The sequence below is a fragment of the Piliocolobus tephrosceles genome, chromosome 7 (genome assembly GCF_002776525.5).
Source record: "Piliocolobus tephrosceles isolate RC106 chromosome 7, ASM277652v3, whole genome shotgun sequence".
Lineage (NCBI taxonomy): Eukaryota > Metazoa > Chordata > Mammalia > Primates > Cercopithecidae > Piliocolobus > Piliocolobus tephrosceles.
In genome coordinates, this window is record NC_045440.1 from 74,048,098 (window position 1) to 74,063,453 (window position 15,356).

General features: G+C 41.9%; 1 protein-coding gene across 1 annotated transcript in view; it reads right to left on the reverse strand.

Annotated features, from left to right (window-relative positions):
* Window positions 1-265: 265 nt before the first annotated feature.
* The window catches only part of SBSPON (somatomedin B and thrombospondin type 1 domain containing), a 29,879-nt gene continuing 14,788 nt past the window's right edge, over window positions 266-15,356 (reverse strand). Inside the window, exons 3-5 of the mRNA XM_023184042.2 lie at window positions 7,597-7,687; window positions 5,600-5,776; window positions 266-2,868 (exon numbers count right to left, since the gene is read on the reverse strand). Coding sequence (XP_023039810.1) covers window positions 2,751-2,868; window positions 5,600-5,776; window positions 7,597-7,687 — 386 coding nt within the window. The 3' untranslated portion in view covers window positions 266-2,750. The remainder of the gene's footprint in view (window positions 2,869-5,599; window positions 5,777-7,596; window positions 7,688-15,356) is intronic.

The window sequence follows — 15,356 nt, forward strand, 5'->3', positions numbered from 1 at the left end:
AAAATTATTCAAAATCTGTGGGCTGATTCTGCCCACCTCACTTCTCATCTGCTATGGACTTATTCTCTTCTGTGAACCCTGTCTCTTCAGTGGGATCTGAGGAAGGAGAAAGGGTAAACATGTGTCTGTCTGTCACCCTGACCTAGAGTGTGACCTTCTCCCTCATGGTGCTCTGTCTGATCGCTTGGACCTCAGAAGGCCCAGGTCTTTGTTTTCTAAGCCAACCTGTGGTTGTTTGTATGAACCTTCACTAGAATATTCTTAGAGGGCAGGAACCGAATATCATTTTTGTGCATATCTAGAAAAGATAGCTACTGAAATGTTTATGCCAGATGAGAAGCTAACACTTTAAATTATTGCTGTTGTGGTTTATGCTTAATTGTAACATTCTCAGATAAAAACCAAAGCAAAACTCTAAAAAGAATACCGTGATTATAGTTCACCTTATTCCTTTTTCTGTTCTTTTTTCCTTCATTTGTTTTTAACTTTTCAAAAATGGCCCTTATCCCTTGCTTCTTTCCGCTTCTTTCCTGGTGGCTGTATTTATTTTTGTTCAAATTCTTTTCCACGAGCACTTTTGAAAATCAATCTAATAAGGGATTCTAGAGTTCGTAAATCTTTTTAGAGTGCCTGGGGATAGGGCCCTAAGACTAAGGTACTTACTAAAAAAGAGTGCTAAGAGGTCTTATATACTTTGATTTTTAACTTTGAAAATAAAAACTTTTGGTTTTTCATTCATCACTTGGATTGCATGCTTCAGTTCTAAACTATTTCCCTTGGGCTTTGCTAAAATTAATAACAAGCTTTTCAAAACTGTTAGTTAACATTAAGTTAACTCCTCTAGCCCATAAAATTTTCTCAAGAATAGAAATAACAAAAATTTAACTTCAATAAGAAAGCAATTACTGGTCATCCACCAAAAATTAAAGGCATAAGGTGAAAAATTTATTTTATACAACTCAATTATGTTAAATGTTATAACACATATCAGAACTGTAAATGCACCATTGCTTCATTGCTATTAGTAGTTGCTGTACCTATACCTATCAATTCTGAAGGATTTTTTGTTGTGTTTTTGGTGAAATTTTATCATTCTCTGACTAGTCCAGAAAATTTGGGTTATTTTCTAGTCAAATGAGTATAGATAGACCTTCTATAAATGTGAACAAACAGTTTATTTACTAGTATAAAAATTTTAAGTAACATTGGAAATTACCTGGACATAGCCTCAAAAATCTAGCTTTATAAATGTTAGAAACAGCATGAAAATGGTAATACTGACTTAAAGTTGCTAGCCTTGATGAGACTTACATATTTTATTATTAATTTCTGAAGAATTTAATTTTCCACAAAAACAACTTTGACAATTAAATGAAAATATAGTCAGAAATATTGCCACTCTCGGTGTTATTAATTATTGGGGAAATTTCCACCCCTGTTGCTGTTGTCAATCTGTCATTACATGATAAGGACCAAGAAATAAGTATTTTAGTAAATCATTTGTTAGTGAATATTATTCCATTGAAACCAAAGGAATTTCATATAGTTTACATCTCAAGACTCAATTATCTAAACTAAATATCTTGAATTTAAAATTTACTTCAAAAATGAAAGGGGCTTAGCTTTTCCAGTACAGTGTTTGGCAAAGTCAGGCTTTTCATGGAGTCCTGGATGAGGAGTCCAAATTTGGCTCTTTGGCTGACTGCAGAATGACTTGTCATCCCGGGTCCTTAAACATGCCATTTTGCCTCTAGGTCATTTATTTCCCAATCATAAAATAAGGAGACTAACATTTCCTTATGTATGTGTGAGATCATAGCATCTGTAATGACGTCTATGCCTTCCATAACCGACACGCCATCCACCCCAAACATTAGAAAATGCATGCAGTAGGAAAAAAATAGTGAGCTTACATCAACTAAACTTGAAGTTGGACTCTGAAAGATTATTTTATTCAGCTTCAGGCTTTAAGCCTTGGAAATAATCTTAGATGCAAATGGTGGTAGAATTTTCGGAATGAAAGCAATTGTTTCATTCACTGGTACCAACATTTCTCTTCATGAAAATTATAACATTTAAAAGAACTCCCATTGATCTAGAATGAGCGTTTGATCCTTTCACTTACGCGAAAAAAAATTTATTCTTCTTCAAAAAATGTTTTTAGTATAGCCGTTGGTTTTTCATTACAGAATGCTTACTAAAATTTTAAATAATTTGCCCTGTAGAAAAATTATTTGTGATAATTTGCTTGAAATTATTTCAGAATTTATGGAATATTAAATATATGGAAATATATGTGTAGAGTGTGCATTCTTGTATACATTTTTTAAAGGGAGAAGCTTTTAAAAGATTATAAAATAGAAAGAAAGACTGCAAGATTCAAAACATAGATCCCGTTAAATGACACTTCCGTCACCAATAATTGGACTGAGTTACAGTAATTTTACTTTAGCAAACAGACATGTATTCTATGTCTCACAAGCCACCTGCTGAATGAGAGGACTCCAGATGAAAGGTCAAGAACATAAAACCACGGGAGCTTTTTGAGTGGGTCTTCAACTTAGTTAAAATAAAAATAAAGGACCTGTGTTCCTTGAGAACTGGCCCCTAAATTTTCTTTCTCTACTTCAGAGTGTGGCAATGATGTGTTTGGGGACTTTGGCCAAAATTGAAGGTTTAGGAAACATTGAACATGACTTGAGAATATTTAGCACGTTTACAAATGCATTTGGAAACATTTATATCACCATCTATATAAAAATGAAACTGTGAACAGCTGGACAAGAACACTGGTCTACTCGCCGAACTTTTTTCCAAGTTCCTTGACATCGAGGATTACCAATTGCTTGCCAATGGAGAGTCTGATTTCTGAAACGATATTTCGAAAATGTTAGTTATACTAAAAGCATACCAAAGAAAAGTCTGATTTACAAAATTAAAACTCGAAGTTAAAAAATACTGATCACAGTCTGAGCAATACAGTGAGACCCTGTCTCTACAAAAAAAAAAAAACCTATATATATTTATATATATAATATATAATATATACTTTATGTATATATATATATATTTTAAAATTTTTTTTTTTTTTTTTAATTAGCCAGACATGGTGGCACATGCCTATGGTCTTGGGATGCTGGGGTAGGAAGATTGCTTGAGCCCAGGAGTTGGAGGCCATGATCTCACTGCTGCACTTCAGCCTGGGTGACAGAGTGAAACCCTGTCTCAAGAAAGAAAAAAAAAAAAAAATTATTTGGAATGCACTTGAAAACTCTGTGTTACCTCCTTCCTTCCTTCCTTTTTTTTTTTTTTTTTTTTTTTTTTTTTTTTTTGAGACAGGGTATCCCTCTGCCACTTAGGCTGCAGTGCAGTGGTGCAATCATGGTTCACTGCAGCCTCGAACTCTTGGCCTCAAGCAGTCCTCCCACCCCAGCCTCCAAGGTGACTGGGTCCACAGGTGCATGCCACCACGTCTGGCTAATTTTATAAAGAAAAATTATTTGTAGAGATGGAGTTTAACTGTGTTGCCAAGCTGGTCCCAAACTCCTGGGTGCAAGGGATCCTCCTGCCTTGGCCTCCTGGCTCACGCTGGGATTAGAAACATGACCCACTGCACCCAGTTCCCCAATTTTTTTTTTAAATGATCACAGAGTTTCCCTTGTTTAGTTTCTCTGAAAGCAATTTTAATTAATTGCTACTTTAGGACACCCTTATGTTGACAGAGTAACTTGGGGTTACTGTATTTGCTTTTCCTGCTCTATTTGAGTACAAGTGCTACATAAAGGAAAATGGCTGACTGTTCCAAGTGTATTTACACTGGAGGGTCTGAACTAAATGATCTCTTTTAATGCTTTCCAACTCTTCGATTTCATAATGAAAAAACAATGAGAGAGCTGAAAAGAGCAAAGCCAGATGATTAAAATTATTATTTTTAAAGTCACTGCTACCTCAGCCAGGGTGTAAATACTTTATGGGTACAAAATACATTATAAATTCATTTAAAATCAAAACATGGATGAGGTATTCAGAAAAATATTATGTAAATATTTTCTATTTGATATAAATTCCTTGCCCACTTTATTGTTCATATGGTGTGCTCAATGGGGGCCATGAGGCTCTAGTGACTAATAAACATAAATACAAGTTATTAAATATGAAAACATTTTACAGGAATAATAATTGACTGGAAAGGCCCATATTTTACATTTTAATCTGTATTTCTACCAGTTTCACCTGACATACTGAAAACCATAATCTGTGTGTGACCTAAATTAGTCTTTGCCCAATAGTTGCCCAGCACGAAGTTGACTCTTCTTTTAGTTTTGAATAGTGTTACCAAATTTAAACACTAAATAAGTGCAGAACTGGGATACAGGTGCATGACGGTAAAACGTTTTTGGAGTCAATTCTTTCAGAGAAACCTACAGATTTATATAAGATTATTATACTGCAGAAATGACCCCACCACTGTCTCAGTCAGGGTTTTATGAAGAAGCCCCACCAAGCAACAGTTCTGAAACTTCACCGCAGGTATGAATTACCTGGGCAGGGGTCCCCTAGGACCCTGTAGAGGCCAAAGCCAGACTACCCCTTCTTTGTGTCTGGACTGTGAGTTAATAAGTTTTATGTTTTAAAGTGTTAAAATCAAAACAATAATGATATTTTGTGACACATGAAAATTATATGAAATTCAAATTTTAGGGTCCATAAATAAAGTTTTGTTAGCACAGATCCAAGGTTCGCATAGTGTCTGTGACTGTTTTCCTGCTACAAAGTCAGAGTTGAGGAGTTGTCACAGAGACCACACAAAGCCAAAAATATCTACTCTCTGCCCCTTTACAGAAAACATTTTCTGGATCCTGACCTAAGACATTATTAAAAAATCCACCTCCAAAGAGTGATTCAGTTAGTAGGAAATGAGGTTCAGGAATCTGCACATTTTACATCTTCATCTCATGAGATTCTGATTCTAGTGATCTTCAGAATACCACTTTGGAGTTGGAGTGATCAGGTTTTTGGTGATCATTTGGGAATGTGATCTAAACTCCAATATCCTTTTTTTTTTTTTTTTTTTTTTTTTTGGAGACGGATTCTGGCTCTATCACTCATGCCAGAGGGCAGTGGTGCGATCTCAGATCATCACAACCTCCGCTTCCCGGGGCTCATGTGACCCTCCCAGCTCAGCCTCCCCAGTAGCTGAGACTACAGGCATGCGCCACCATGCCGGGCTAATTTTTAATTTTTTGTAGACATGGGGTTTTACCATGTTGCCCAGGCTGGTCCCAACTCCTGAGCTCAAGCAATCCACCCGCCTCGGCCTCCCAAAGTGCTGGGATTACAGGCATGAGCCACCACTTCCAGCCCCCAATATCCAAACGGATCCATACTCATTGCTGGTGTATAGGGCCTGTGAGTTCCATAGTGGGAACTGGAGCCCTGGCCCCTAGCAGTGCCAAAAAGATGGTCCTCCTCACCTACTGTTTTGACTTCCCAGTCATCCCTTGATATGTTACATACTGGTCAGCTGTCCGGACATGGAGAGGACAGGTTTCTCAGAATGAGTGACAAGAAAAGTATTTCAGTTAATTTCCCTCCTTACCCATCAGAGTCCAGGCCATCTCCGGAACAACGAAGGCTCACAGAGTTCATAGCTGGAGGCTGACAATCCACACACACCGTGTATCCCTCTCGGAGATACTGCATCCATCTAGTCAAGGGCCGGTTTTCCAGAGCACAGTGAGGAGTCAAAGACTCTGTCTTAAACTCCATACAGTATCTACAGCAAAAGAAGTAACAATGACACTTGCTGTAATGAGCGGTGGCCTAACACTGTAGAAAGTCTTAGGAAGCCTGTCACCTCCGAGGGCATTTGGCCGACTGGAGCAGGTAGTGAGTGCATCTTCACAAGTTACGTGTCAATCACCTTTAAGGTTTCTCATTCCCTGAACCACGGTGAAACACTACTGATAATCACAAAGAACCTTTCTGCCCTTTTTCAGTCCATCACTGAGCTCTCTCAGTCCATCACTTGCTCTCAGAAGTCTCTGAGCAAACTTCTGCAACATAAATGTGCAGAAGTTTGGATATCCTGTACCCTGTCTAATCAGATCACTAAATTGTGCACAGAAGGCCAGGTTTTTGTAGAAACCCAGCCCTTGATAATTTTGCTGATCTTAAGGAATTCTATAAATTGAACAAGCACTTGCTTGAGCCTGAGAACCCTAAAACGTGAGCCCAGGAGGGCTAGTCCTTAACACCTAGGCCAGTACCTCTGCTGTTCTGCTCCACGAAAGTACCCGGAATATTCCTCACCCTCTCCACCCACCTCACGTGCATGGTCTGGAGTAATGATGATGAGTTTTGACTTGAAGTCAATCATCACAGTTATATTGGACATCACAGGTGAAAGCAGAAGTGGGAGGCTGAGACACACTTCTCTGACAGAAGTTAGTGTCACCTTCAACTGAGCTGTGGAAATCTCTAACATTATATGTGACTAGACACTGAATGCCCAGGGGAGCATCCAGACGTGGAATATTTTAGAAATCTGTACTTCAACAGTTTTCCAATTCTTCAGGGAAACAAGACATAGTAAAAACTCTGAGAATTGTAGCAGAAACTTGTTGCACTGTCAGTTCCATGGGCTAATTTCTTACCCATACACTTATGAGTTACAATAGGTTGAATGGGAAGTGTTTGGAGAATCTGCTTTAAAGACCTTTAATAATGATAGGTACAGCTAATTAGTAACTAAAGGTAACAGTATCTTTAGTTATTGAGATAAGAAATCCTACAATGTGGCTTCAATCAATTTCAGATAGCTAACCCCAGACATCTCTTTTTTTATTATTTATTTTTCATAGAGATGCGGTTTTCACTATGTTGCCCTGGCTGGTCTCAAACTCCTGGGCTCAAGCAATCCTCCTGCCCCAGCCTCCCAAAGCACTGGGATTACAGGTATGAGCCACCAGGCCCAGCCTCAGGCATCTCTTCAATGCTATTTTCTCATTAAATGCTCATACCAACCTCATGTGGTAGGTTATTAACAGTCATTTTTTAGGAAGAAAAAACTGAGGTGGAAAAAGTTGTTCAAGGTCTTATGCTAGTGAGGGCAGTGTGGGGACCTAAGCGTGCAGCTGTCTGGTATTCCTTATCTGAGGGCAGAAGAATGGATTTCAGTTGAGAATGAAGGTGACTTCCAGCCTGTGCCAATAGGTTTCCATAAGAAACCTCTGACTTGAAGTGTGTGTCACTTTCAAATTCACCAAACAGAGGTGGTGCTGAAGTCTAAGGTCCCATAAAGACTGCAAGAGAAGCATCCTTAGTAGATTGATAAAATAAGCTCGTAAAATAATCTCATTCGTATACAGTTTGTTTCTTGTTGGAGATTGGACCTGAGAGGTAGATACTTCTTTATAGCCCCACAAAAACCAGGAGGGGACAAGTATTTTCCCAACCCTGATGAAGAGGCCATTATTTTAGCCAAAGTCAAAGAGCAAGTAGCAGAAGAAAACATAAACCAAGTTGACCCTCTTGCATTGACTTGACTATATAATTGGAAAAACATGATTAAAAAAAAAAAAAACACGAAATTACCCGGCATCCTCTGTGTGCGTAGACCAGTGTGGAGACGTAGCTTGTCGTGTTCTCTCCTTGTTGAATGCAGAGGTAGTTATAAAGGCAGGAACTGGAAAAGGGAGATTTCTGTTGAATTCAGGGAGCCAAAGTACTCAGAGCATCATTTCCCAATCTTGGTTTTGTACCTGTCTAAAGGTCTCCATTCCTAAACTCACAGGGCTACGGCACACCATGAAGGTGTGAAATGAGACCAACTTACAAATTCGATAAAGATGTGTGTGCACACAGATGGGTAGGGAGGGGGCCTGCAGGCCTTTGACAAGCACATTTGTCTGCAGTAATACAACTGTGTGAGGAAGGAGAGGGGCCAGGAGGAAAAACTAGAAGGAAAGGAAAATGGGGGTGAGAAGGGGAACAAGAGAAAAAGTGAGATAATAGAGATTATGAAGAGAAGAGGGGGTTTTTAAAAATGAAAGGAAGAGAAAGAAAGAAAGGGAAAAATAAGAAGATAATAAAAGAATAGAAAGGAAACAAAGAAAGAAGAAATGAGAAAGAGAAGACAAAAGAGAGTAAAAGGGGATGGAAGGAGAGAAAACAGACAACCAAAGGGAGAAAAAAATGAGAAAGGAAAAAAGCAACCAGCGCCTTGGTTCATGCCTGTAATCCCAGCACTGTGGGAGGCCATGGTGGGTGGATCACCTGAGGTCAGGGGTTCAAGATCAGCCTGGCCAACAGGACAAATCCCTGTCTCTACTAAAAATAAAAAAATTAGTTGGGAGTGGTGGTGAGTGCCTGTAACCCCAGCTACTCGGGAGGCTGAGGCAGGAGAATCACTTGAACCCAGGAGGCGGAGGTTGCAGTGAGCTGAGATTGCATTCCTGCACTCCAGCCTGAGCAAAAGAGTGAAACTCCCTCTCAAAAAAAAAAAAAAAAGGCAGAAGAAGCAGAGGAGGAAAGAAGGTGAGTCTTCCCCAAGCCTCAGGTAACCATGGTGGGAAAAGTTCATGGAAGCTCTGCCCACCACATAGTACCAATGTGGCTGCCCAGTGCCAGCCTGCACAGCGTTGTCCCCACACCAGCTCAGGGAAAGGAAGTCTTCAGTGGTCCCCTTCTTTTCCCTCTTCCTCCCCACAACTCTACCCTAACTCTGATGCTCTGGGTCAGAGAAAAAAAAAAAAAGAATCCTTCCTCCTGCCTCTGCTCACTTTAATTCTATTGTGTTCGTGTGTCTCCTCTCTATCTCATCACTAAGTCTAGGGAGGCATTTGTTGCTATAACAACACCTATAGGTTCCAGTCTCCTGGATTGACTCTGGTGTCATCTTGAGGAAGGAAGAGTTTTGCCTTGTCCATCACTATAGCTTCACACATTTACACACTCGATAAATATTTGTGCAAGGAATAAATGAACCAGTGAGTGAATGAATGAGGTCATGGGCTTGCAGCCAAGACACACAGGCCCTACTTCTCTGTAGTCTTCTGTACCTATACTGAGCCTTGCAGCCAAGATGGCTCAACAGTCCTCCCTACCTCTGTTTCAGAAACTGGGCAATTCCAGGAAGGGTAGATACAAGCTGATACCAACTTGTGAAATGCCAAAGTCATCATCAACATGAGTTCAACAATATGAGGATACTGGTTGCAAAACAGATGCTTCAAGCCACATGTTGATTTTACCTGTCTCTTTACTATCCCAAGATGACAAACCTTAACTCTTCTTGAGCTTTTCTTAATGAGGAGTTATTTTTGTACTACTAGGGAATTTAAGACAAGAGGCCAGGCACAGTGGCTCATGCCTGTAATCCCAGCACTTTGGGAGGCCAAGGCAGGCAGATCACTTGAGGCCAGGAGATCAAGACCAGTCTGGCCAACATGGTGAAACCCAGTCGCTACTAAAAAATTATACAAATTGAGCCAGTCTACTAAAAATTATACAAAAATGAGTCGAATGTTGTGGCATTCGGCCGTAGACCCTTCTGTTCAGGAGGCTGGGAAAATCGCTTGAACCCAGGAGGCGGGGACTGCAGTGAGCCAAGATCACACCACTGCACTGCAGCCTGGGCAACAGAGTGAGACTGTCTAAAAAAAAAAAAAAAAAAAAAAAAAGAGCAGCTGCCTAATACCAGGTAGCCACTTGCTCCTGTGTAGCTCTTTTTTTTGCTGCACTGACATGTTTGTTTTCTAAATGTTTGTTTTCTAAATGCAACCGTAGCGTTTGCATTTCTAAGATCTACAGACAGAATTAGAAAGAACAAGTGAGTGCGCGTATATCAGGATCCCTCTCTGTTTCTCTCAGACCTAATTATCAGAAACACAAAGAGCTAAAGGATTTTAGTTCTCCCATATATTTTCATTGCTGTTCTTCAGACACATGTATGTGTTTCTTCACTAAGTGAAGAATAAATTTACTGCTAAATCCATGCAGCATTACACAAGTCCACCTGTAATTTTGGGGGGATTCTTTAGCTCAGATATTTATGTAATCGAGTTTGTGCAGCATATATCATTACAAAAGTTCAAAGGCAAGGTTCTTAATGTATAGCTCAGAAAAAAAGGTTATGAAGTGGAAGGAAAACATAAATATATGACTCTAGTTTCTGATACAAAATTCTTGGAAAAATTTCTATAATAACAAAAATAAAAGCTAAAAATTACACATTTCTGAGTTTCCAGGAACAACTCTAACTCGCTTTTCATGTATTAATTTAATTCTCACAAGCCTCTTGAGATAGATCCTATTATTTCCCCATTTCACAGATGAGAAAACTGTGGTACAGACAGGTTAAGAAATCTGTTTAAGGCTCATATCTAAATATAGCCCAGCCAGGCAATGTCTCCGAAATCAAACTCCTCAGGGCGGCACTCCACTGCCTCTATAATAACACAGATGACAAAGTTCCAGTACTGTATGCAGCATCTTTCCCATGAATTATTTAAATTCAGCTTTATTTTCCCTTTCTGTCACTAATCACTGTGTTCTATGTGAAGTCAGATTTAAGAACGAAAAAGAGAAACTTTTAGCCCCTTGTATCTGGAGTGCCCTCAGGCCATGAGGTAGGGGAGCCAGGGAGGGCACGCGGTGGACGCAGGATCACCCCCTGGGTACCATGGCCCCTGGTATGTGTATGGCCTTCTCATTTACAAAGTAATTTCACATCATATGTTACTAACCTTCACCAAAACTTTGTAAAGTGGTGTTATACCAATTTCATTCATCAGAAAACTGAGGCTCACCGAGGTTAAATGAAGGGAAGATAAATAGTACGTGACTAAGAACCCAGCACAGAAGCTATCTTCTGAGGACTTGGGGGTTTTCATTTTTGTTTTCCATTTTCTGTTTGTGGTAGAGACAGGGTCTCACTCTGTTGCCCAGGCTGGTCTTCTGGGGCCCAAGCAATCCTTCTGCCTTGGCCTCGCAAAGTGCTAGGATTACAGGCATGTGCCACCAAGCTTGGCCCATCTGTTTTTTAGGACTTTCTATCAAGCTTGGTTTCATGCTCTTGGGATTAGGGTGCATTCTAAGAGCAAGCCAGGGCTGCTCTGCTCCATGTCCTGCCCCCAGGCCTTGGGCTTGGTGGTGGCACATTCTATTGCCAAGGTCCCTCTCCCCACATGAGCCAGACTGCCTGGAGGTCCCAGAACTAGCACCACTTTTTAATACACCCCCCAGATTCAATTTGCATTACTTAAGTAATGAAATAACTTAGAAATTGTTTTTGCCTCCCGCCCCACTTCTGCTAACGTGCGGAAGCACGTAACCCAGCATCCCCGGGACAAAGGCCCCCAATAAATCTAAGTTTCCCTTCCTGGCAACAGTATTCAAGTGCAATATATTCTTTGTTCATAGGCGATTTGCCAATGTTTCTGGCGTTCTATCAGCCTACCATTGTTTGGTTTTACAACAACTTCCACTTCTAAAAGCAGGGCATTGCATATACTTACTTTGAACATGAAAGTAAATTAAATTTGCTTTGAGAATTTCGTAACGCCCTCTGACACAATGGGGTGTCACAAAAGCAGGCCTGGGATCACTGGTCTGTAGATAATGGTGCAGAAGAGAGTAAAATGAAGAACTGACAAATAATATCTACCTAGAGGCATATGGTTTATCATATTGCACCATTAGTCTCCTTTTAGGAGGAAAACACACATATATAAACAATTGTCGTTGATGTGCAACACATTCAGTAATGTGGCTTTTTAAATTTGTTTTTATGATAAAAATATAATCATGGTATGCATTAAATGAAACAGGAAAACAGAAACAGCTACTTGATCATTAATAAGAGAGCTTCGGGGATCATGTTTCCTTCACTGGCTTCACGGGCCTTTATATTTCTACTTAGTTACAAGAATCTGTAATTACAATTTTAGCTGTAATGATGACAGTTAATAGCAAAACACATTGAGGTGGGAAAATCCCACAGGATTTAGAGCCAGGAGATCCAGGTTTAAGTTCCAGTAATCCTTCACACGTGCTGTCACCTCTCGGAACTCCAATATCCTCAGGTGTAAACCAAGGATAATGACTCTGTCCTACCTCTCTGTGGAGGCAGAACTGTGACCCCTAAGGATGTCCGTGTCCTGATCCCCAGAACCTGTGAATATGTTATATTACATGGGAACAAGGAATTAAGGTTACAGGTGGAATTAAGGTTGCTGCTCAGCTGACCTTAAAATAGGAAGCATAGCCTGGGTTTTCCAGGTGGACCCAATGTAATCACAGGAGCCTTAGAAAGAGTTGGTCAGAACCTGGCCAGCATGGCGAAACCCCATTTGTACTAAAAATACAAAAATTAGCCGGGTGTGTTGGCACGCGCCTGTAATCCCAGCTACTTGGGAGGCTGTGGCTGGTGAATCGCTTGAACCTGGGAGGCAGAGGTTGCAGTGAGCCATGATTGCACCACTGCACTCCAGCCTGGGCGACAGGGCAAGACTCCATCTTATATGAAAAGAAGAAAAAGAAAAAAAAGATGTGGCAACAGAAGAAAGGGACAGAGAAATGCACTGTTGCTGGCTATGAGGATAGAGGGCGGTGGCAGTGAGGAAAGGATGAGGGCAGCCTCTGGAAGGTGGAAAAAGCAAGGAAGAGGAGACTCCCCTAGAGCCTCCAGAAAGGCCTGTAGCCCGGCTGACACCTTCATTTTTGCCCGAAGAAACCCATGTCAGACTCTGATCTTCAGAAACGTAAGATAATAAATCTGTTTTGTTTTTTTGATACAGAGTTTCACTCTTGTTGCCCAGGCTGGAGTGAAATGGCTGAATCTTGGCTCACTGCAACCTCCGCCTCCCGGGTTCAAGCAATTCTCCTGCCTCAGCCTCCCAAGTAGCTGAGATTACAGGCATATGCCACCACACCCTGCCAATTTTTTATTTTTAGTAGAGACGGGGATTTCACCATGTTGGTCAGGCTGGTCTCGAACTCCTGACCTCAGGTGATACCTTTGCCTTGGCCTCCCACAGTGCTGGGATTACAGGCATGAGCCACTACACCCCGCCTAATCTGTGTTGTTTTAAGCCACTAAATTTGGGGTAATTTGTAGCAGCAGCCATAGAAAATAAATACACTCCTTCACGGGGTTGCTACGAAGGCCGAACCAATGATGTCTGTACGATCTCTCTGCTATGCAAACATGAGGGATTCATGTGTCGCACCACAAAGGTGCCTGATCTGTGAACAGGAAGTCCGGTGGGGTGGGAGGAAGTAACAGGGACACAGGTGACCATGCAGCAGGATGAAAGCCTCCAGGTTGAGTGTGGGCTGCTTCTCCATGCTCCCATGCCAACCTGTGTTTCCTTCTATCCCAGAGCTCACCACCGTTGAGTTCTATTTAGCGGTGATATGCTTGTTAATCAAGTTTGGATCTCTAAAACCTAGCACAGTACTGGCACACATAGGAGGTGCTCAGTGAGTGTTAAGTTAGTGAAACACATAAGTGAATGCATAGTGCCTGGAGTGAAACAGGGCCTGGGGCCCATGGAGAATCCACCAAATTGGATGTTCACATGATTGCCTCTCATGTCCCTCTTGTTTTCCTCTCGTAAACCACCATTTTCCAAAGAGCATTCCACAGCACATGAACGATTTTAGTGGGATGCTCCATAGAAAAGGAGGTCATATAATCAAATTAAGTGGGAAAATACTGCAAATCCTCTCTCTCTCTCTCTTATAGAATGAAAATGCAGATCCACATAATAAAGGCTCTGAAAAGTTCTTTGGTAGAGAAAACTGTCTGATTTACCCCATATTGTCCTACTAATCCCTTTTCTTGCACAACTTTTTTTTTTTTTTTTTTTGAGACGCAGTCTCGCTGTGTCGCCCAGGCTGGGGGCAGTGGCCGGATCTCAGCTCACTGCAAGCTCCGCCTCCCGGGTTTACCCCATTCTCCTGCCTCAGCCTCCAGAGTAGCTGGGACTACAGGTGCCTGCCACCTCGCCCGGCTAGTTTTTTTTGTATTTTTTATTAGAGACGGGGTTTCACCATGTTAGCCAGGATGGTCTCAATCTCCTGACCTCGTGATCCGCCCGTCTCGGCCTCCCAAAGTGCTGGGATTATAGGCTTGAGCCACCACGCCCGGCCTTGCATAACTATTCTAATAAAAGAGGATACGCTTTGGGAACTTCTGCCTTCAGGAAAGTGCTACTTAGGTGACCCAGCTATGACAGGGGGGTGTCTGTCACGCTTGGGCTATAGCAGTGGCTCTCAAACTCCAGTGAGCATCCGAAGCCCCGGAAGCCTTGCTAGAATGCAGAGTGCTGGGCCCACATGCAGGGATTATGATCTCATGGGTCTGGGTGGGTGGGGCTGAGGAAGCAGATCCTGATGCTGCTTGTCCAGGACGACCTGTTAGGAATCACCAGACAGGGTTGTTGGAGGGGTCCTGTCTTCCCCAACTAGCTTGTGACAGGAGTAATCATCGCCAAGACATCTCCAACAGGAAAAGAATGCTGGGGACCAAAGTCAGGACTGCAAATGCCAGCCGCCCTACCTCAAGTAGAGATTTCTCCTCTCTTCCCAAGCTGACATCTTTTATTTTATGATCGTAGGGAAGGAGGCTGTTCAGTACAGATATGCTAAGACATAGTTGCTAACAACTTCCTGCATTGTCCTGGGTAGAGACCCAGGGCTGGGAAGGGGAGCGCGACAGCCTGGTGTCCCATCGAAGAGCCTGATGTGCTGAAGGAACCCTCTAGCAGTCAGGCGCGGCACGGGAGTAGGTGGGCTGCTTTTCCTGATAAGTTGGCGCTGGCTTTTAAGAACCACCAAAAACATCCATAATGTCCTACAGCGTCTTCCTCCCCGAGCCGTTTGTGTAGTGTCTCTGGAAGCGACTGGGCGTATGTCTGTGAGCAACCACGTCTGAAGCGCTCAGTGACCTCCCTGTAACCTTAATATGACCTCCGCGTCAATGGGGGACAACACTCTGGCCCCTCCACTTGCCACTCCACTACCAGAATGATCTTCTCCCCTGCAAAGAACACCCCAATGGCTCTTAAGATAAAGCCCAGAATCCCAAATACGGTGTTCTCTGTGTGCCCCACACGCCAACCTTCCTTTGCCAATCGCATGTGGGCCTTGCACTCCCCCATGTTACATAAAAGAGCCAAAGATGCTTATTCCTGACCCTAGGCTAAGACCCTTTAGCTCACAAACATGCTGGCACAAAATTCAAATTTTTTACACATGCAACTGTTTTTAAATAGCCAAATAGGCAGATTTTTAGCCACTTAGGCCTGCCTGCCTGTACACCTGTGAAACTATACCCAGTATCTGTTGGC